Here is a 22,500-nt window from a genome sequence, read left to right on the forward strand (position 1 = left end):
AAACATGTTTACAGTAGCTATCCCCCCAAATCCACCACTTGGGAAAAACCAAGTTATGAGGAGATGACTGCTTGGGACTCGCTAGAACGTGGCACCAAAGAATACAAGAAGTTACTTGTCAAGGCCCTGGCTGTTTTCCATCCTGATAAGGTGGATGATAAGGAACATGGGATGAAATGGAAGGTGCTGAGTGAAGAAATCACCAAAATGATTACTAATTATTATGAAAACACAAAATTTTCTTCTTAAATCTTGGATTATAAGTAGAAATTATTGTTCAAGATAATGGTAATCCACTGCGTTTTACAAACTTTTGAAATGAAATAGTCGAGTTCAAGGCTAGAGTTTTAAATGTTTCTGTTTTTAATGGTATAGAGAATGTCACGATGTGCTTTACATTGATGTAAAGAAGGTAACAATACTAATTGCTGACAGTTGCTGTAGTTTAGCAGTGACAGACAGTATTTGGTTTTTATTATTGGTTTTTTAAAAAATTAGCCCCTTCAGCAAATTGTTGTATTGAAGTAGCATCCCAAATGCTCTTATGCTCCACAAACCCCCAACAATGTTTCTGCAGCATCCTGGGGCTGGTTGCTCAGAGCCTGGTTAGCGCTAACTGTTGGTTGAGAGTTGTCAAACCTATGGTGTTTAATGATGGTTAACGCTAACCATGCTTGAAGCAACCTTGGCCAGGTTGATGTAAGGACAAGTATGGCTGTACATGTATATTGATAATTTAAGCTGTGTTTGCTGCCCTCCCCCCCGCCACTATCAAAGTAGAAAGCAGTTGTTGGTTTTGAGGTAATACTAACTTGATTGCACATTGATTAGAATTTCTTCTTTAGTAATGGCAGCAAAAAGTTCAGGTGTCAAATCCATCCCATTTTAAAAGGTGGTTAAGAATTATGAAAATGTAATTTTATGAGATTTTTTAAAATGAAACTAATTATAGATTTATTGGTATGATTATGATTGTTGTTACCATTTCTACCGGTGTTGTGGACTCCCCCACCCCCCCCCCCCCCCCTCTTCTTGAAACCACATACTGTACCAACACCATGCTAAAAGGGTCCATATATATCTCTGATTTTCCTTTTTTAATTGTGCTAAAAGGAAACGGTTGGTTAGTGAGTTATTTGCCTTAACCCATTCACACCTCAAATGCCGTAGGACACCCCTCATTGACAAGTAAAATTGTCTGGCGTTAGACAGAGTAAAGTCTATTAACTGTCTATCTCAGATCTCAACACTTTCCTTTTTTCCTTGGAGCATTTAAGGCCGGTGCCTACCGCGGTACTATTGTTATTGTGGGCATGTTCTGCGCATTTCACAATACTCTGGTTTCCTATCGGTGATGCTTACTAATAGATCGTTTTCAAGTGACGTCACAGCGGCCATGTTGGTATACAAGAACAATAGACATTCTCTCCTTTGGGAACCAAACTCTATTTTTATACATATTCCATGAATACATTTTGTATTGTTTTGTACACCAATATGGCCGCCAAGTCACGTGAGTGAAAACCATCTGTACAGCAATATTTTTGCACGGTTTAAAACTATGCAGAGAAAGTAGATCTTAGTAAGTACTCTTGGTATCCAAAAAGATTGGTGGTAACCACTAATTTTTCAGAGATAATTAACCCATTGACTCCTGGGGGTTCCCCATTAACGAGTAAATTGTCTGGTGTTAGAGTAAAAGTCTAAGTATGGCCGGTTTAGGAGTGAATGGGTTAAGCTTCAGTTTGAGAAAGAACACCATACATGGCTTTGTATTTTAAAACACAATATTTAATGTTCATGAATTAGCTATGAAAAATGTGTGGTTAGCGCCAATTTTCTTTTTCGATTTCAGTAACACTTGTTAAGATCTACATTTCCTGCTTAAATTATCATAAACTGGAGCAAAAATACTTTTGAATTGGTAGGCACTGTCCTTAACCTCCTCTACAAGCAGACTATTTAATGTCACAAAAAATGCTATTTTCCAAGTTAACTGAGCCATTGATTGATTTTTTTAATTAATAAATACGGTTGCACACTCATGGTCCCTTTCAAAATGATACCCGTTTTCAGAGAAAAATGAAGTGACCATACACAGCTTCCCAAACCCCGCAAAACTCAGTGCTTTGAGAAACTATTTGCGCAGCACTGTCATGATTACCTCTCATTTTAGAGTACCTACAATGTAGCCTTGGGTGTTGCTAAAGTATCTCTGAGCATTTTCCCTTCCAACTATGGTTGACAGATCATAACACTGGGAACTCCATGCCCAACTCGGCAAAGGTAGTGTACAGCAAGTCAACAATAGGCTATTTTAGTTGTTGGCTCAGTGACCTAGTCTATGAATGGCTGCAAGGCTGCTGGTGACCTTGTGTTAATACAGTTCTCACTGGTTTTTTTTATCATGTAAATTATGTTGCTGTAATTCTAATTAGTCTACATTCCCATTAGAAAAGCACCAAGGTTTCTATCAAAGCAGGGTCACCGGTCAAAGCGAGAAATAGGGCCGGCGAATACCCCCGGGGGGGACTCCCATATGGAACAGATGGGGATGTTCGTCGGAAATTTTGAATTTAACTCCTCAAGGAGACCATCTGGGCATGGCTCAAGCTTTTTGTGACCCCTAAAGGAGACTAATCTGGGCATTCCTTAAGGAAATTGTGACCCCTAAAAACAAGTTAAAAAGAAAATTTGACTTCTGGTTCTCTTCACATAATTCTGTGTTTCTTTTCGGCTTAAAATATTGGCGCTTTGCCCGGAACACCCTAAGCGAGACCAAAATCCAAAATTTACACTCCTAAGCGAGACGATGAGCATCCCTGTCTGTTTCATATGGGAGTCACCCCCCCCCCTCCCCCCCGGGGGGGAATACCTCGAAAGGTTTTACCTTTTTTCCGACATCATTCCACCGAGATGAACCGTTCCATTTGAATTCTCTCCGGAATTACCGAAAATTCCATTCAAATGGTAAGCGCTCAAATTTAAATTCCATGGCTGTATTCTCTGCGCAGGGGGTAATTCTTCCCTTACTGGACGCGAGTGATTGGTGACGAGGCAGTGTTTTGAAAGGGAAAGCAATGCGTAGATACTTCATTTTCTACCTTTTGCGTTCATTTGTCTGTGATTTGGGGGACAAATAACGGTGCTGTTGGTGTAAAGAAAAACCTCAGTATTGTTTTCAAAGATGACGAAGGACGAATTAGGAAATGGCAGTGTTTCCTCTCTGCTTGAAATATGCATGAAATCTTCTTTGGAGTACCTCGAATCATGGCAGTTGCCAAAGCATATAGGCATTTTTCTTCCAGAAGATATTTGCGAAGCACTCATCTGTAGGAAGTTAAAGACGGGAAATTGTGATGATGAATTTTTAGCTACATTTTTCGCTGATGTGCGCACAAGCCGAATGACCAGGGCTCATCTAAGTTGTTCTGCAATAACGGATGCAGGGATAGAAATGATATCTTGTCATCCACTTCGAGAAGTTGATGTTTCGAGGTGCTTGGCGCTGTCGGAGAAATCTATCCAATCCTTGATCAAGTGCAAAGACACTTTGACGTCCCTAAATATCGCTTATTGTCGGCAAATGAGCTCGCACAGGGGGTTGCAACATTTAACAAACCTCAGAAACTTGGATATCACCTGCACGTTTGCCATTGATCAAAGGGAATTTGAAAGCCTCGCACCGCTTGTTTATCTCAAAAGACTGGTTTTAAGTGGAACAAGCATTAGGTCCCTTGAGCCCATAACCAGTATGACCTCTCTAACTACTCTTGATTTATCGAATTGTTCGTCTCTGGAAACTATCAAGCCTCTGGACTCTATAAAGGGGTACATGGTTTTTTGTTTATTACTTGACAGCTACTATGCAGTTAATAATAGGCAACTAAGCATTGTGGATGTCTAGTTGCAGTTACCTCTGCACAGATGTAAGCTGAAAAGCAGAGAAAATACGATCAGCCTATTTTTTTGCGTTTAGTTACGATTGAATTATCAGGTCACTTATATCCTTTCAATTTGTTTCCAATTCTTCAAGTTCAAAGACTTCTTACAGGTACACTAAGGAAAAATATTTGGGTTTTTTTTGTCCCAGATAAAACCAGAAGAGTTTTGGCATAAAAATACTGCTGAAAAATTGAGTGGACCCCAAAAATGTGAACCCTAGTTAAGACAAACGTTGCACTACTAAAGTAGAACCAAAGTATATTTCTCCAAGATTACCATCATATTAATTTCCTCTTATTTCACCCTTTGTAATGTAAATCATCTGGACAATCATATCAACCCCCTATAACCCTTTCCCTCTTAAGAGTGATACTTGGAGATTTTACTCTGTCTAATTCCAGATGATTTTATCCCTCATCAGTTGGGGTCATTTCCAGGGTGGAAAGGTTAACTCCTTGTTTGTCCTCAACATGTGATAATGCGCTTTATTATATAAACGCCAATGAAATACCAGGTGGTCTTTTGCAAGAAAACATGATATCTTCACATGTGAAAATAACATGTTATCTTCACATGTGAAAAGATCACTATTGCTATGCTTACATAATAAATTGTGCCATTGTTCTTTGTAAGGGCTACAAAACATTAAAGTGAAATGGTTTAGTATTTCATATGATGTTTATATAGTAAACAGAACATAACATGACCACTTGGAGTTATGAAATTTCTCTTCTTGCGTTGAAAAAATATTTCACTTGTTCACTATTCTCACTTGTGAAATATTTTTTCAACACTCGAAGAGAAATTTTGTATCCGGGCGGCCATGTAAAACCCTCTGTTTTTTACCTCCCTTGAATAAAGTACTGGAGTGAATTTGTTTTAAACAGAGTAAACCCATTGACCCCTCAGATGTCCAAGGATGCCCCTAGTTCATGAGTAAAATCATCTGGAATTAGACATAGTAAAATCTCTTAAATCTCCCATCTCCCAGGAGTCAATAGGTTAAAAAGGGGGTATGATGAATCCCAAAGGTGGCATAAAAGTCAAGGATGAATGGGTTATGTGATTCTGATTATTATGTAACAATTTGGTACACTTGTTAATAACATAGTGATATGAATAATGTAACATAAACTCAAAACCTACTTTTCAAGGGTGCTATGTATACTGAAGGAGCTGCAGCAGACACTTTGAAACTCATTCGGAGTATGTGACATTGTGCTTGAAGTTATGTTAACTTAACATCTTTTACATCTTTGAATAGACTGATTTTAGTCGTTTCAGTTTAATTCCGTCAGGCTGCAAGCCTTAGTCGCACCATAGAGCTAAACGGCCCTTTATCTCTATTGTGCTGGACTACTAGCAATGTTTACATTTAAACCCAGTCCATGTAAAGGTCCTTCCCCTCTCTTCCAAACTATTTACCACAACCTTTTTCCTCTCTAGGACACTTTGCTGGTTATCTTTGTACAACTGCAAGAAAGTGTTCACATCAGAGGAATCAATATGCACATTGCAGCAACTGAAACAGTTGCAACATCTTGATTTATCAGAAGATGATCCAGATGATCCTTTTAGGTTTGGTTTACTGTGGGATTTGCCCCTTGTCAATGCACAAGTCTTGGAGCAGTTACTTTCTTCTCTTCCCAATGTAAAGTCATTGGACCTTTCAGGTGAGTTATCAAGACGTGTAAATGTTGTGGTTCAAATCAGTGTTGACGGTTTCTGATTCACATGGTAAATCAAGAAAAAATTTGTACCACAGCATAGACAATGGCTTTTCAAAAGTGGAGGTTAGGTACCTGAGACATCAAGAAGCTTCCATTGTCAGGAGTCAATTCCTAGATGCAGGCGACTCTCCTTTGTTCTGAAGAAGGGTTGATGCTCAAAACGTCAGCTCACAAATCTTTCTAGTGGTGGTTAATTTACTTTAAGAGCATTTTTAAAATGACTGTCGAAAGTAATTACACTTAGGTTTAAAAATCTTGCGCCAGGTTATCAACCAATGGGAAGGGAAACCAAAACCAATCATGACTTGCACACACAATTTCCCCGTGCTTTGAGCAAGTTAAATGGAATACCGTAAAATCCAGAAAATACGCCCCTCCGTACATAAGCCCCTCCAAATGTAAGCCCCCAGGGAGCTTGTACTTGGAAAATTGCCCTCAAATACAAAGTAAAGCAAAGCAAAAATGTTAAATTTACTTCCAACTATAAGGCTAGCCCAGTTGATTTGGAAACGCAAATTTCCCTCCGTAGATAAGCCCCTCCGAATGTAAGCCCTTCCAAAAATAAGCCCCACGAAAAGGGCCTTTGAAAAATTAAGCCCCAGGGCTTATTTTTGGAATTTTACGATAGCCCTTTTCACGGTTAGTTTTTCTCATTTGCATTACAATACAATCTAGCATGTATGTGAGGCAATTTCGGGCTATTTTGTAGTTTTTACCCGAAATTGCCTCGCATCCACGTTAGATTACATTGTAATGCAAATGAAAAAAAATAACCGTGGAAAGGGCTATTGCTACAAATTCGGATTGGTTCATGGCACTGTTTGTATTTGCTGTCATTGGTCAAAGTCAAGTTACTTTGGTATTTGTTTTACTGCATGGTAAATACTTCATGTAAGACTACGTATATTGTCCCAACTTTACCAGTGTTACTATGTGTAAGGCCAAGTTCAACTCATTTAATAAAACCAAATTTCTTGTGTTTCACTCCCCATTGAGTGGGGTGCAGCCACAAAGTTTCTTTGGAATCTGCTCGTTTGGAAGGCAAACTATGGCAAATCAGCCAAGTGGCCCTGGGCACCACGAAAGTCAAGCAAATATAACACTGACAGAAATTGGAAAGGAAAGGGAAAGATAACAACTTAACCCATTGACTCCTGGACTGTCCCTCATTGACAAGTAAAATCGTCTGGCGTTGGTGCATATACAAATTAATATAATGGAAAACTGTTGACTTTATTGGTTCTTGTTTCTCTTTTTTGTTAAATCTAATCAATAACTCCTGCAAGGATGAGAACTTGGATTGGATCCTCGACAGGGAGTAATAAATTATTTTAATATTTTACCCTTTGATACACTAAGCCTGATGTTGAGGCCTGCACTCAACCATTACTTCGTGTCAGCAGTCTCCTTCATTTGCATATGGGTCTTTTCATTTTTCACACAAACTTTGTGAAATCACCCCCAGGATACTACACAATTCTTCCTTTCGAGCTAAAGCGACTTTTTTAACCTTTATAAAGTGACTTTTATACCCTTGAATAATTTCCAGTAACCGTCGATACTCTGTAAGAAATGTTGAGATTCATTTACAATTTTGTATTTCGCTTTGGTGGTAGTTTCACTGATCATTTGTTTATTTAACCCATGTAGCTGTTGCTTGCTGTAATAAGTATTTTATTTCAGAATAAAACAGCTCGTCTTAATGAGAAAACTCCTCTGGCGTGTCTTCGTCACATTCGGATTGACCTTTACAGAAATGTGAAATAGGCCTTATTTGAGTTGCCTATTAACCTGATATATATTACATAGCAAGATAAAGATGTGATCAGCAGCTGAATCTTTTAACATAATCAAAAGAAAATGTTTCCATAAGAAGAAACCACTCCCAATCATTTTAGTTTGGGACATCATTGTGGCTCTTATTTGGTCATTTAATAATGTAGACTTAAGTTTTTGACTGTGCAGTGTTTTATTAGTTTCTATTTTCTTTTAGGCAATGCAAAGTTCAAGTTTGAGCACCTAAAGCTGTTTGACCAGTATCTCAAACAGAAGCTCAGTTTTCTGGGCTTGTTCATGACAGACATGTGCCGTTACCCTGAAATTCCTGCCAACCAGGCAAGTACAGTACAGTTTGAATCCTTTTCAAAGAACCTTTGTGTGTTAAAGAACCAGTATTAAAAGCTTGTTTAACAAATAGGGATATTTTTATGTTGTTAAGGTTAGCTTTTTCCACATTTTAAAGTGGGATATGTTTATGTTGTTTACAAGAATTACATCAACGGTTTACGACATCTTTAGCTCTCAAAGAGCCTTCTGTAGTGTGGGAAACTAGTTAAGTCTGGGAGCCGGTATTAGTAACAGAACTTCCTTTATTCGTAGGAATACATACAATATGGCGGCTCTATAGCCACGTTCCCCTACGTATGATCGTGCGAGTAGCCGCTGACCAACATCTCCCCCCTTTACAAAATAACAAAAGAAAGAGACGAGGAGGCAAAACAAACTATAACCCAAAACCCGAAGCCTGGAACCAATACAGCGGGTATCCGATACTCAATTGTCCATAATAGGGTGATGAGAGAGCTACATATTAAGTGTTTGTATATTCATAGACTCTTAGACAAGGCTGATAGATAAAAAAAAACTGATGTCTAGTTTGTGACGTAGTCTTTCAGTCTTTCGGGGGGTTTAATTATCCGTCCAGACCGGGTCTGCTTGACTGGTGATCCTGGCAGCTCCTGGGGCTGTGGTGGGGTCTCCGGAGGGGGTGCGTCAGAGACTTGGGGGTCAACTGGTGCGGAGCCTTTGATTGGTGAATTGACTAGGGTCTGAAGGAGGGGTGTCCCAAAAGGCGTAGGCTGGGGGTGAGCTGAAGGGCGTGGACAGGATTGTGTTTCCTCTGCAGGGTCAAGTGATAGTTTCTGGGAAGCGGATGTATGAGGTGTGCTTGCTTCGACTGCTGCTCGGGGATGGTAGCAGGAGGGCGCGGCAGCAGGCTTCAGGTGGACTCTGTTCCTTCGAATCGTGCGGCCTTGAGCAGTGCGGATTGTGTAAGACCGAGGGTTTTCATGGGTGAGCACTTCTCCATAGATCCATGGTTTCCCACGCTGGTGCGGAGGTGGTTTGGCGTAAGCGTAGGTACCAGTGACAAGTGGTCTTTGTTCGACACTAGCTGATTTGTCGTAGTAGGTCTTGCTATCGCGTCTTTTCTTGGAGATCTCCGCCTCAACGATTTCAAAGTTTAGCATGGTGGGTTTCAAGAGTTGATCGGTGGTGGGGAGTGTGGTTCTGGTGCGTCGTAGCAGCATGCGCTGGGCTGGTGAGTAGGTGTGACCTTGAGGTGGTGTGTTTCTGTATATCAGCATGGCGCTGTGGAAGTCATCAGCCTTTTTTAACATGGATTCTGCAACTTTGACGGCAGCCTCTGCTCTTCCGTTACCCTTAGGGTGATAAGGGGATGATGTGGTATGCCTAAATCCATATTCGACAGAGAACTTTCTGTAGTCTTCACTGATAAACTGTGGACCGTTATCGGTGTGGCAGATTGCCGGAACACCATATCTCGCGAAGTGAGCTTTTGTTTTGTCAATGACTGTGGAGGAAAGGGTATCTTCTAGCTTGTCTACCTCGATCCAGTCAGAGAAATGGCAAACAGTCACTAGGTATCTTTGCTTTTCCAGCTCACAGAGATCTTGACTGATTATCTGCCAGGGACCTGTTAGTATTGGTAAGGATTTCATTGGTTCTTTTGGTGCAGAATGACCATACTGGGCGCAAGTACTACACGCATCACACATGTCTTGGATGGACTTTCGCATGCCGGACCAAAAGAGGACTTCACGTGCCATACGTATGTTCGATTCCCCACCAAAGTGGTTGGCGTGGATCTTGCGAAGCATGTCCTTTTGCATCGAGTGAGGTACCATAACTTGGGCGCTTTTGTAAATGATGCCATTTTTCACTGACAGTTCGTCCCTATAAGTCCAGTAGGGCCGCAGATTCTCGGGGATGCTTGCTCTGTCTGCTGGCCACCCTTTGACAATGACGTTGTATAAGGTGTTCAGTGTGGTGTCTTTGCTAGTTTCCTCACGTAGCTGGTTTTCAGTGATCTCCGTTAGTCTCGGATTCCGTGTGTTGTAATCGGACTCCATCTCCATTCTGAAAACATCAAAGTCCCGTACTCGGGCTGTGATGGGGTGGGGGAGGGCTGCGCGAGAGAGTGTGTCTGCTAGGTAGAGAGTCGGTCCTCTCTTGTACGTTATTGTGAACTGGTAACGCTGTAATCTCATAAGCATTCGTTGTAGGCGGGCTGGTGCCTTGTTCAGTGGTTTCTTCATAATGGTTTCTAATGGCTGGTGATCCGTGTGGACTGCAATGTCAGTCTTGCCATACAGCCACTGGTCAAACTTTTCGAAGCAGTTGCAGATTGCTAGGCACTCTTTCTCGATCTGAGAGTAGCGCTGTTCTGTAGGATTCATGCTTGACGAGGTGAAGGCAACTGGTTGTAGTTTGCCGTCATCCCTGGGCTGTAAAAGGGCGCCGCCGACAGCATTATCACTGGCGTCCGTCTGGAGGACAACTGGTTTCCGAAGATCATAATAGGCTAAGACTGAGGCGGACGAAATCAGTTGTTTGGCCTTGTTGAAGGCTTTTTCTTGAGCCATGGACCATGAAAATGGTACAGCGTCCTGGGTCAACATGCGTAAGGGTTGAATCACAGAGCTTAGGTTGGGGCAGAAGGGCGAAAGATAGTTAACCATGCCTATGAAGCGAAGGAGTGCTGGTTTGTTCTGCGGTGTGGCCATCTGTGTTATTGCCTCTACTTTGTCTGGGTCAGGTTTCAAACCATTATCCGAGATAATTGTGCCCATGAACTTGACCTCTTTAAGCTTAAAGCGCAGTTTGCCCGCGTTGAGCTTGATGGATTTTTGGTTACAACGTTCCAGTAAGGCGATGAATCTTCGGTCATGGTCTGCCTGGGCTTCCTCGAAGGTGTTGCCCTCCCCATACACAAGGATGTCATCGGCTATACATATTATCCCATCCAGGCCTTCCAATGCAGATGTCAACCTCATTTGAAACTCGTCTGGTGCACTAGTAATACCAAATGGGAGACGGAGCCACCTTTATTTGCCGTACGAGGTATGCATGGTTGTCATCCATGAGGATTCCTCATCTAGGGGAATGTGGAGGAAGCCTTCTTTAACGTCCACAAGAGAGAAGCACTTGGCTGCACTAAGCTTATGAAGCTGTTCATTTAGCGTGGGCATTTGATGTTTCGGACGCTGGATGGCCTTATTTACCGTCTGGCTTGGATCGATGCATACGCGGAATTTTTTGGGTGTCTCTCTTATTAATTCATTCGAACACCATGGGGTTGGTTCATGTACTTTGACCAAGACGCCTGCCTGCACATAACGATCTAAGGCTTCTTTCTCTTTTGCTCTTTTCGCTACCGGTATTTGATGGACGGGCATCTGAACGGGCTGGACACTGTCATCAATCTGAAAGTGGACAGGTGGACCAAGCCGGCCAAGGCCTTCGAATGTGTCAGCATACTGGCGTGTGATGTCCTGAAGTTGCAGCTGGCCTGGCGGGGGAAGTCGGCGGTTTGAAGGAATAGTAATTGGAGCCGAAGGTGATGGTGGTGGATTGCACGGGCTGGCTGTGGTCTCGTGGAGTTGTTGGAGATGGTTGCATGCCGTAGGGTTCACCTGGTTTTCGCATGGTACTGTATGCTGTTGTGTGCCAGGAAGGTCATAGTGTTTGGTACTCGCATTGTGGTCTGCTGATGAGTGAAGGGAATGAGTCTCGTCCGCGTGCACTCTAATTATGCCCAGTTTTTCGCTGTCACTGCCAGACAGAAGTGCTGGCTTGATGCCAATGCAGGAGTCTGGCAGGACTTGAAAGATAAGGGTGTCAAACTTGTTGTTCTTTTCGCACAAGAGTTCCACCTGACCAACAGGATGAAGTGGCTTGGAGTTTCCATAGGGGTGTAGGCGGTAGGGGGAGTGCTTTACTTTGCTGTCTGGGAAGAAAGAGCGCAGGGTGCTGGCAGCGATGGTGTTGCAGGTTGCTGCAGTGTCTATTTGGAACTTTAATTGCTTGAAGGTCCGGCCCGTCGCTGAAAGTGATAGGTTTGTGAAATATCGTTTTGACTTCTCGACGGATGCAATGCTGTGAACTTGTGTGCCCAAAGAGTATATATAGTCGTGATCTTGGTCATAGGAGGATGCGTGGTCCTCTGCTGTGGCATACATCTCAGTGTAATGCAGGTCTCTTGGTCGGAAGTTTGTACGTGGGTCACGTTTCTGGCTGCCCTGAAGGCCCCTGCCTTGTGGTCTCCAAGTGGGTCTGATACTGGGGCTTGGAAGTTTGCGGTTTTCTAGGCAGACACGGTCAAAATGGTCATTTCCACCACAGCTGGTGCAGGTCTTTCCATTAGCTGGACATAATTTCCATGGATGTGGACCACGCCAATCTCCACACCAAAAACAGGTACCAGGCTCCCTGCGAAGTTTCATCTGACTGTGTCTAAGGCCCGTCCATGTTCGTCGATTCCTTTGGACGAATCTGCAATTAACTTGTTTGTCTGCTTGGCGGACTCAATAGCTCTCGCTTCGGCGACTACATCGGACAGGGACTTCTCAGAGTTGTCAGGTTTTATAATTATGTGTTTTAAGCAACTCCGTACGTATGTTATCCTCACTCAACCCAAATATAAATTTGTCTCTACAAAGTTCATCACTAAGATCACCATAGCCACATAGGCTGCCAGCGTGTCTCACCTTAACTTCCCACTCTTGAATGGACTCGTGAAGACCTTGTGAAGAGGTCCAAAACTTGTATCGATCAGTCAGGAGTGAACTTCCTGTGCTGCCTGTGTAATGGACTCGTAGTTTATCCATCCAAATCCAGGGTTTCTTTTTATCTCCGTCTGGCATTTGAGGTTCGATTGTGTATCTGACCACGGACAAAGCTTCATCTGGAAGTGCAGATCGTAACGCTGAAATTTCTAGTAGAGGACTCTTGTAATGAGCGGCTCATTCTGCAACAGGATCTTTAGCGAGGTCGCGGTAATTGGCTTGTACGCAGTAATCGTTGAATCGTAACTCGAAGTTTTTGAAATTTTCGCTCACATTTCCCACAGGTTTGAGCTCCGGTCTATTAAGGTTCGCCATCGTGTTTCCCCACTTCTGACACCAAGTCTGGGAGCCGGTATTAGTAACAGAACTTCCTTTATTCGTAGTAATACATACAATATGGCGGCTCTATATCCACGTTCCCCTACGTATGATCGTGCGAGTAGCCGCTGACCAACAGTTACAGTACAGGTCAGAGATAAGCGACCAATGCACATACAAAATGTCTTTGAAGTGAAAGTGTTATTAATCAAAATGTTGGGTTCACTATCATAGGTATCTGGAGATGCAAACCTAACACAGATTATGGTATCAATGAAGCTGTATAACAACAGGCCCAGTTTTCTTATTCATGCATTGCAAGTTGTGTTTCACATCACCAGAGAAAGAGATCCAGACCTGGACGTACCACTGATTTGTGATGTAAGTTTAGTTTACTTTCACCTGTCTGTCTGTCACACAACAGAGAAAAGCTCTCGCAGTTTATTGATAATGTGCACTGGTAATTCCATGCCCCGCTCCTTGTGATAGTATGTAGATTTTTGTATTCAGTTGCTTAAAGACAAAAAATTAAAGGTTGCCTTTAATTCAGTTTAATTTCATTATTTTCGCCATGCCATGCAAGCACTTTGACTCATAATGCAAAGCTTATGACAAACTCCCAGCAAAAGTTTGATTTTTTTGTGTAGTTGCCGTGATAGTGAACTCAATTGTTAATTTGAATAAAAAAGGTATTTTGGTGGTAGATTTAAAGTGTGGAAGCGTTCTTGCCATGGGTTATGATATTATTGTTTCATATGAGTGTAGCTATGGTACCTGTTGACAATTCCTTTTTTGTTTTCCATAATCTTGATTGACATTTGATTAGGGCACTGCGGCAGTGTTAAATAAATCACTAAGTAATACCTGCCGCAGAAGTAAGATGCAGTTGGATCGTATTTCAATTTAGTATTTTGAGTATTGTGAATTTACTGTCAAAAGTACTGGTAAATTATACATGTATTGCCAGTTTCTAACAGTAAATGAATGCACTGCAGTAGGTACACCTTTAATCTTCTTACAGCTTGTACTGACTGCTATGGAAAATCACCCTTCAGATAAGAAAATTCAGCTGGCAGGAAGGTGAAAATTACACAAGTGGCATCAGTTGTTTTTACATTGAATAAATTATATAGTAATAGATATTTTGATAAATGGCTGTTGAAGCAAATGTCATGAAAATGTTTCATCTTGTACATTTGTTATTTTTGGAAGTGCATCTTTGAAGTGCAGATTGTGACCTTTGTTTTCCTAGATGACCTCAGTTGACACTTTCACATGATGTTCATTGTGACTGTATATTAGGGCACCACACCCTCTGAATTTTGTGATTGTATGCAAATGAATTTGGCTTAGACAAAAGGCTCAATATCTTTTACTGCAAAAGTAAGCCTCTTAGGTAAAGGGGAACTGTTTATTGTAGTCGTCCAATCTGGCTTTAAGACAAGCTTAAGTGTTTTACCTCACACCACATTCCTCGCCCAAGGAGAAGATGTCAAATTAATTTTAGAATTATTAAGAGCTGTTGGTATTGAATTTAAGGTGATTGTTGTTCAAATTTCAAAGAGTTGGCCAATCTTTTAAATTTCAGTCTATTTTCTACACTCTCCATCCTTGGCTATGAGTAACAAACATACTTTCTTGGCTCTTGCAAGGTTCTTGGAAAATGCAACTATAACTATATTTTTACGTCGCCATTTATAAAATACATGACACTGCTCTGATCTATAAATTGCCTCCTGAAAGGGCCATGTTTAGATTTTACTCTGTCTAATGCCAGAAGATTTTACTCATCAAAAGGGATCCCCTTAGAGGCCAAAAGGGTTACATGGGTAATTGATTTAAGCATTTTTAATTGTACTCTGTTTTATGAACTCAAACAAGATAATGAGATTTTTTTTTCAGTGCATCATTGTATCATTTGTCAAGAGACGATGAACATGATAACCCAAACTGGAGACTCTCCATGATATTAAAAAGGTATTGCCTTGTCATGAGGTTCGCCAATCATGCATTTTGCGCAAAATTAATTAATTTGTGTTTAATGGTGGTTTTTATTGCACCTTAATATATTTTAAAAGTGAGTTTCCATTGCATTTGATGTCTTATTTTTGAGCCCATTATACAGTTCAAATTTGAACCTTACTAGGTTTTTGTATCTCAAATTATAGAAATATGACCACTTGGTAATAAGTTTTGAGATGCGCAGAATGCAAATAATAATAATAATGTTTATTTTTATTATTATTTCATTTCTCCTAAACTTTCAGTAGTTCAGATTTTACAAAGAATATGTGGAATTTACAATTCAAAGTAATATTCTTGACTTACCGGTAAGATGGACAGTGTCTCTAATGTATGGAAAGTCAGTTTCAATGAATGAATAGACTGCTTTCACGATCTTGCAGTTCTGTGAGATTACCCATTTCTGGCATTGTCTAATTAGATTGTTTTTGTCCTTATTATTAACAATTATTCGCCGAAGGCGAAGTGATTATCGGTGAATATTCACCGCGACTTCGTCTCGGTGAATATACACTGATAATCACTGAGCCTGAGGCGAATAATTGTTTTAGTATAAATACACAGGTGATTATTTCAAAAAAGAGAAAAAAAAAAAAACATTTCAACGCGAAATCATCTTCACTTACAGTGGCAAAACAAGTACTGGCAGCCATTTTGTCCGTCGAGGTGATTATCGGCTGATAATCCGAGATAGCGAGCCAATGAGAGCGCGCGATTTTGTATAATCACCTGTGTATTTACACCAATTATTATTATTAACCCACCAGACATTCATTTTACTATTTACAAAATTAAAATTAATTTCTTTTCTTTTATCTTCAAAAACTCATTAATAATTCATGAGCCTAACAGCCAATCAAAACACTGATAAAACGTCACGGGTATGAACTTTATATCCTGATAAAACACTCCTTGTTAGTATTCTTTATACAAGGAATACTAATAAGGCATAGCTTGTTTTTCTTGTATGCTAATATTCACCTCTTTCGATTTGAACCATTGTCTTGAGTCCAGAGGGACACGCTCTTTGTGGAATATTTTTGAAGCCGTTCAAAAAACTCGCAGCACATGTTTTATCGGGTCTGAAAACACGAGGCGTAAATCAGCTAATTGCCTCGTGTTTTTAAACCCCGATAAAACACTGCTGCTTGTTTTTTAAACATTACTTATTTTTTATATAATATAAGACACAAAATATTAATGATACAGGAGTGGTAGGTGAATTATTTCACTGAAAAGAAACTATTGTTTGGAAAGAAACTCGAAAGGGTGGTTAGAGGCTTATAGCGAGTACAAGCATTGAATTTAGCAGAGAAAAGGTTTCCATTTATTCAAGAAAGTGGTCAGACAATTACTACTGAGTGCTATCTGTCATTCATTTTGAATAAGGGAATTCAATTTGCTCTTAAACACTGTCTAGCATACAAGGAGACACTCTGGCTAGGTTACAAGTATAAGTGAAATCTCGCAAGTAAAATCTTGAGATTTGTGTGGGATTTACATTGGGTGGGATTTACATCGGCCCACTCCAGGCTTGCCATGTTACATGTAACATCCGTACAGATTGCCACCTTATTTTGAAGCTATTAAGTAAGTTTATGGACATATGCACGTTACTATTACTTTAGAGGATACGCAAACATACATTGAAGACCACACCACACTTACTGGCTTTGATGTGAACCTTTTACATGTTTAAATTATTTTGTACTTTTAATTAATTGCATAAAGAAGAAAAAGAGGAAGTGGCTGTGGATGAGCTTTATTTCTCCTGCTTTCTGCATCTGTTTCATGCACTTTGTTCATGTGAAATTAAGTTAAACTTTCATAACTGAGCTCTTTATTCACTGTTTTGTCACTTGGGCAATACTATAATTTTGAGTGCTAACTGTTTCCTTGTCTTTTTCAGACGTGTTATTGAAGCCACTCTTGTTGCTATGGAAAAACATCTATCAGAACCACAGGTACACAGGGACACTAACTTTGGGAGACTTCTTTTTGTAAGGAAGATTAAGTGTAATGAATAAAAATGGGAGATAATTTTTATAGTTATTTTCCACTTGTTGAACTTTTCTAAAATTTTAGTTTTTCCTGTTTTTTTAGTATTTTGCCATCTTATTCCCTTTTTTCACTTCAGTTACAGAAAAATTGCTGCCTAACACTGTGCAACTTCCGAATTCCCAATGAAATGGTAAACAGTATATCATTATTTTGAAGAAGAAGATGACACTTAAAATTTTGAAGACAGAACCAACATTTACAAGTACATGTACTGTTAGATGATCAGTTACATTGTGAAAGTGAATTGGTTCTGTTGAAACATGTCTTTAAAACTTAAAAGTGTTGTCTTTTTTAAAGTTTAAGTAGTTTACTGCTATTAAGACCTTTTGAAGCAATGTATTCTGGTGTTGTTTTATGAGAGTGATATTTACTGGTGGCAATGTTGGGTTGCTGGCTGAAAGATATTATTGACAGTACACTGTAGTACCTGCCTTTAAGTTTCTTACCTTATCGATATGCCTTACAGATTTGTGACTATAAAAGAGTTGTTGAGCTGTTGTTGAAAGCTGCTATTGAACACAAAGAAGATCTCATTCAAAGGATTGCCATTGGATTGTGTAATCTGTTGGTGTGCCAGGTGAGATCAGAGCTTTAATTCATACCATTTTATTGTTGCAAACAGATGGTTTTTTCAGCCCTGTCAATGCGAAAAGAGAGTTTTTGTACCTGGAATACTGAGTGCTAGAACAAAAGTTGAACCTATGACTTCCTGCCAACAATCTCCAATGCTCTGCCACTGTGTCATAAGTGACTTATGATACTAGAGTATTAAATTTTCATTTAAGTCTCCTGTAGTTTACTCTTTTATCCAGGAAGTAAAGAAATGAGCAAGCGGTTATGATAAATGCTGATAAGTCCACAATCCTGGACAAAATCATTGACACATTCCTCTCCATGTAAACAATTTATTTACACCACATTAATCTTCTACTCTTGAATCCCCAGGGATAACCCTGTCCATTGAGATTCTTCACAAACAACATTGTTCTTGGTCGGGTAGCAGGAGGAGATGATAATTATGTGCCCTTTTGTAGTTGTCATGATTGTGGAAAAAGTCGAAACTTGAGAAAAGTCTCATTGGAGTTATTGAAATGAAAGTTTGAAAGATTGCCGCAGTTCTTGAGTGAGAAGAAGCACCATAAAATTCATACTTGAACGAGATTTGAGCTCATGATCATGAGCACTGCACTTGCTCTACCAACTGAGCTATCAAGCCCATTGGGAGTTGGTCAATGCATGTTCATGTTTATCCCTTACAAGTTGGACGAAATGATTTCCAGAATATGTAAAGTTTCATACCGGTATCTTTGAATTGTGGAACAGAATGAATTGAAAATTGGAAAAAATCGATCACCACTGTTGAGTAGCTGAGCAACTTTTATTGAAACTTGTTATTAAGTCATTCATACAGCACCTGAAATCCCTCTGATTTTCCTTCTTTATTCATACAAACTTCAGTCATTCTTCATGTTTTTTTTGTGACTTAAGAATCGTTCTCTTGTAGGTGCAAGACTCTCAGAAAATTGTTGTGGGCAGAGATCTGCAAGGAGTTGAGGTAACAAGAATCGTGTCATGGTCACAAAGGCCAAAAGATTGTCATTCTTGTTGAAGTTTATTTACATGTAGGACATGAAAAAAGATACTTTGTTCTGCAGAGAAGAACAAAGCTTTTATTCAATTAGTTCTTGACACAGGCCTCACTTTACTGACTTCACTGTACTTCCCAAGGGTGTGACTAATTCAGCTGAACAAGGTATTAAGTAATATATCAAAAACGAGTGCAAGTGTTTCATCAGGGGGTAATTGTGAAGAAGAGCTCCCCAAAAAACCTGTCGGCCGACTGTCGGTCAACTGTCGGCCGACAGTCGGCCGACTGTTGCCCAACTGTCGGCCGCCTGTCGGCCGCCTGTCGGCCGACTGTTGGCCGACAGTTGGGCAACAGTCGGCCGACTGTCGGCCAACAGTCGGCCGACTGTTGCCCAACTGTCGGTCTACAGTTTGTGTTATGTTTGAGGCCAAAGTGTTGGCCGACTGTCGGCCAACAGTCGGCCGACAGTCGGTGACCTGTTGGCAACCTGTCGGTAACGTGTCGGTAACCTGTCGGCGGGACAAACTAAAATGATCGTAAGCATTTACTTGTCTATTGCTTCTAAACTACGCGAAAAGAGCTAAAGGCAGTTCATAACGATACCTTGAGCAGCACTTAAGCTTATACTACTAATATGGCTTTTGTCCACTGTTTTAGCGTTGGCTAGCGATACTTGCCCACATTGTAAACATCATTCATACATACATGACATAACATAAGAGGCCGCGTTGCATTGTAGGGCGATTTGAAGGAAAGTGTTTGTCTCCTCTACTAACTATGTATTGATACGTAGCTTACGGTTTTCAGAGTTTTTAGCAGTTTTCAATTAAATTATCTTCCAATGCGATTCTTAGATTGTCTGGTGTGTTGTAAATTACGCAAGTGATATATCCTATATGCATCTGATAACAACTGATAACAGTTGATCGGTAAGTAGGTGAAGTCTGTCGAGACATACATCACCATTACGGAATGTCACGTTAACTGCTCGTTTTTACCACAATTTTTCTTTTTTCTTAACCGATCGGTAACCTGTTGGTTAGCTGTCGGTAGACTGTCGGTAAGCTGTCGGTCAACTGTCGGCCGACAGGATTTTTGGGGAGCTCTTCTTCACAATTACCCATCAGGGGTTCCAAATACCAAGAAACATGAAAGCCATGGGTAGAGTGCTTTTATTGGTTGGAGGTGTGTGTTATGAACCCCTGATGAAGCGCGAAGCACAAGTTTTTGACATGACTTCTCAACCCTTTTTTACTAAGTATGAGCAAAATGTGACGATCTTTTGTTTTATCAGACAAGTGATAGTAATTCGTAAAGGAAATGAATATTCAATATTTGGGTGACTTTAATTAAAAGGTAGAACTTTTGAATAAATTTACATATAGGTCATGAATCATGTTGTTTCCGCCTGCCAAAATCGTCTTGCCAAGAAAGTGTTTTGGTTAACAAGGCTGTTACAAAAACTACCGGTATTTAAAAATAAAATAATTGGGCTGTTAACATTTTTGTGGAATGGCTGAGGTTAAGAGAGGTAGATTGTGGTGGACTTTTCAAAGACTATGAACTAAACAAGGTTCAAGCCTTGAGTGCAGACATTGCTGAAAGGAATGCTCTTTCGCTGAACTATTGGGTGTCCAAATTCGTTTTAATTCTCTGGATGCCAATGATAAAAGGTACTGGGAAAGTTCTATGTTGAATATTCGGTAAATTTAGAATGCATTGTGTTCGGGTGGTTTATTTAGTTGTTTTTGTTTTTTCTAAAGGTTTATTTGCATAAAGTTTCATTTTAGTTTCAAGTGTCTTGATCATTGTTTTAATCAGTTTTTGAACTAACTCAGGCATTTCCCAAAATGTGGCACTCCGATTGGCTAAAAGCCTTATGAATAGGGTTGTCAAAAGCATGTAGCTGCAACGGGGTTACTTTGTTGTCTTGGCCAGCTTCTCAACTTCTCAACTTCTCAAATGGAAATTGTTACTAAGTGGTCATATTTTCCTCATTTTGACCTCCTACTATTCAAACACAACCATCTGCTACAAAACCTGCTGACAACCCTAATACTGGAAATCATGGTTTTTCAGTTGGCCAAGATTGGAAACCATGACCCCCAGCTTCGTAGTTCGGTGATCAATCACAGCTTTCCACTCAGCCATAGAATTGACAATCTCCTGTTAAAAAAATATGATGAGGATCAGTGATAGAGCTTAAGAGATGGAGTAACTTGTAACTCTTCCACACTTTTCAGCTCATCTTCTTGAGGCCCACCCATTTAATGATCTACCAGTAGTTAAGTTAAATTCATTAATAACAATAGTTTTGATTTCTAGAAAATCCTCAAGATAATGCAGCACAAGATGGGTCGTAATCCGGTAAATACACACTGTTTGTAATTAAAACAGTTTTATCTTTCAGTATTGTTCTTGTCACATCACCATAGTGATAATGATAATGATAATGATAATGATAATAATAATAATATTAATAATAATAATAAGAAGAAGAAGAAGAAGAAGAAGAAAAGGAGGACTTTAAAGAAAAGAAATTGCAAAGTGAAATACCAACAGGCTACACAGATGAAGATCACAAATGGTTGAAGTGCAATACTTACACAAAAGAACAGCTGCTTCCCTTAACTTGCAAAAACAAATGGGGAGACATAGACATGTGTGGAAAAGGATAAGGGGAATGATGGAACAGGACTGTACAACATTTACTTGCCAGTTGTCAGAAAATTGCAGCAACAGAATATATGAGATGGCATGACAATGCTCTAAGGCCGTGCTGGCAGTTCAATGGGAGATCAACAGTGGGATTCTTCCAGAAGGTGGAATGAGAAATGGGACAAAGGAAAAGTAATTGAAAAAGATGGGAAACTATTAAGTTGGGAATGGGAACACAAAATGATCTAAGTGCATAGCAAGAAGACCAGATTTACAGTAACACTGTAACACGGGACGACCAGGAGACAAAAAGGATATACGATTGATATGGCATGCCCGATGGAAGCAAACAAGACTGAAAAAAAGGCAGAGAAGATAAGAAAATACCAACAATTGTGCTTTGAGATACATGAGAGGAGATCACAATATATGGTGAAAGTTGTTCCCACTGTGATTGGATGTTTAGGGGGCGGCATTAAGAAACTAAGAGAAGATTTAAGTGAACTGTTCAAGGAAGAAGAAATGATTGTTATGATCACTCGAGAGATGCAAAAAATGGTTTTATGGGAAAACGAAACAATAATGAGGAAAATTTTGTGGGGACTAACTAGAGCAATAAATATATGTTGTGAAAATAGCTACGGTACCAGATTTTGTAAGCTAATGCTCTTCCCTCTTAATTCTTGTTTTGAACAAACTAAAATTGTAAACCACTTGGCAAACGGCATTATGCGGGAGGAAGGCATCTTTAAGTTACATAGATAATTGCATAAGCTATGTCCGCAATTTTCTTAATTGTAAAAGGATTTTCTGAACTTGAAATAAACATAATAAAAATAATAACAACAATGACAACAATGATAAAAATAATGATAATTTATCATTACAATAATGGTGATGATTTAAATGATAACGATCGTAATGATCGATGTAGTAATAATTAACATACACTCAGCTGATCTCGTCAAACACATCTACTGTACGTTTAGCTCAATGCCTTTGCAAAGAATATTTATTGTTTCTCTTGTTAGCATTTAGTGTCCATGACTATTCTGAATTTGAAAAAATGCGATGTTTTAACTTACCTACTGTATCACTTATAAATTTCTTTAACTCCAGACAATAATGGGCATCTTTAAGGGCTCTTCCGTAGCAGTACCAATACAGGTCTAATGCTGTATACCAATACAGTGCTATTATTGTCACTCAGGAATGAGTTTACATGTATCAAGTGAGTTGATAAGGTATTAAAGTGATCACCGTAAAGAAATTTGAAGGCTGACATTTCAAGCGTTAGCCCTTCATCAGAGCA

General features: G+C 39.8%; 2 protein-coding genes and 1 pseudogene across 2 annotated transcripts in view; 2 read left to right on the forward strand and 1 right to left on the reverse strand.

Moving 5' to 3' along the window:
* The window catches only part of LOC138030295 (uncharacterized), a 2,346-nt gene extending 1,379 nt beyond the window's left edge, over positions 1-967 (forward strand). The window contains exon 1 of the mRNA XM_068878203.1: positions 1-967. This exon is cut by the window's left edge and continues 1,379 nt beyond it. Within this exon, the coding sequence (XP_068734304.1) occupies positions 1-249 (249 nt within the window). The 3' untranslated portion in view covers positions 250-967.
* Positions 968-3,044: 2,077 nt separating this feature from the next.
* Positions 3,045-22,500, forward strand: part of LOC138030320 (protein zer-1 homolog) — a 48,031-nt gene continuing 28,575 nt past the window's right edge. Inside the window, exons 1-11 of the mRNA XM_068878241.1 lie at positions 3,045-3,831; positions 5,392-5,618; positions 7,669-7,790; positions 13,094-13,240; positions 13,881-13,939; positions 14,762-14,836; positions 16,791-16,845; positions 17,019-17,072; positions 17,409-17,519; positions 18,447-18,497; positions 20,856-20,897. Of these exons, the coding sequence (XP_068734342.1) occupies positions 3,188-3,831; positions 5,392-5,618; positions 7,669-7,790; positions 13,094-13,240; positions 13,881-13,939; positions 14,762-14,836; positions 16,791-16,845; positions 17,019-17,072; positions 17,409-17,519; positions 18,447-18,497; positions 20,856-20,897 (1,587 nt within the window). The 5' untranslated portion in view covers positions 3,045-3,187. The remainder of the gene's footprint in view (positions 3,832-5,391; positions 5,619-7,668; positions 7,791-13,093; positions 13,241-13,880; positions 13,940-14,761; positions 14,837-16,790; positions 16,846-17,018; positions 17,073-17,408; positions 17,520-18,446; positions 18,498-20,855; positions 20,898-22,500) is intronic.
* LOC138031598 (uncharacterized) lies at positions 8,327-12,583 on the reverse strand (annotated as a pseudogene).

The sequence above is a fragment of the Montipora capricornis genome, chromosome 2 (genome assembly GCF_036669925.1).
Source record: "Montipora capricornis isolate CH-2021 chromosome 2, ASM3666992v2, whole genome shotgun sequence".
In the NCBI taxonomy this organism is placed as follows: Eukaryota; Metazoa; Cnidaria; class Anthozoa; order Scleractinia; family Acroporidae; genus Montipora; species Montipora capricornis.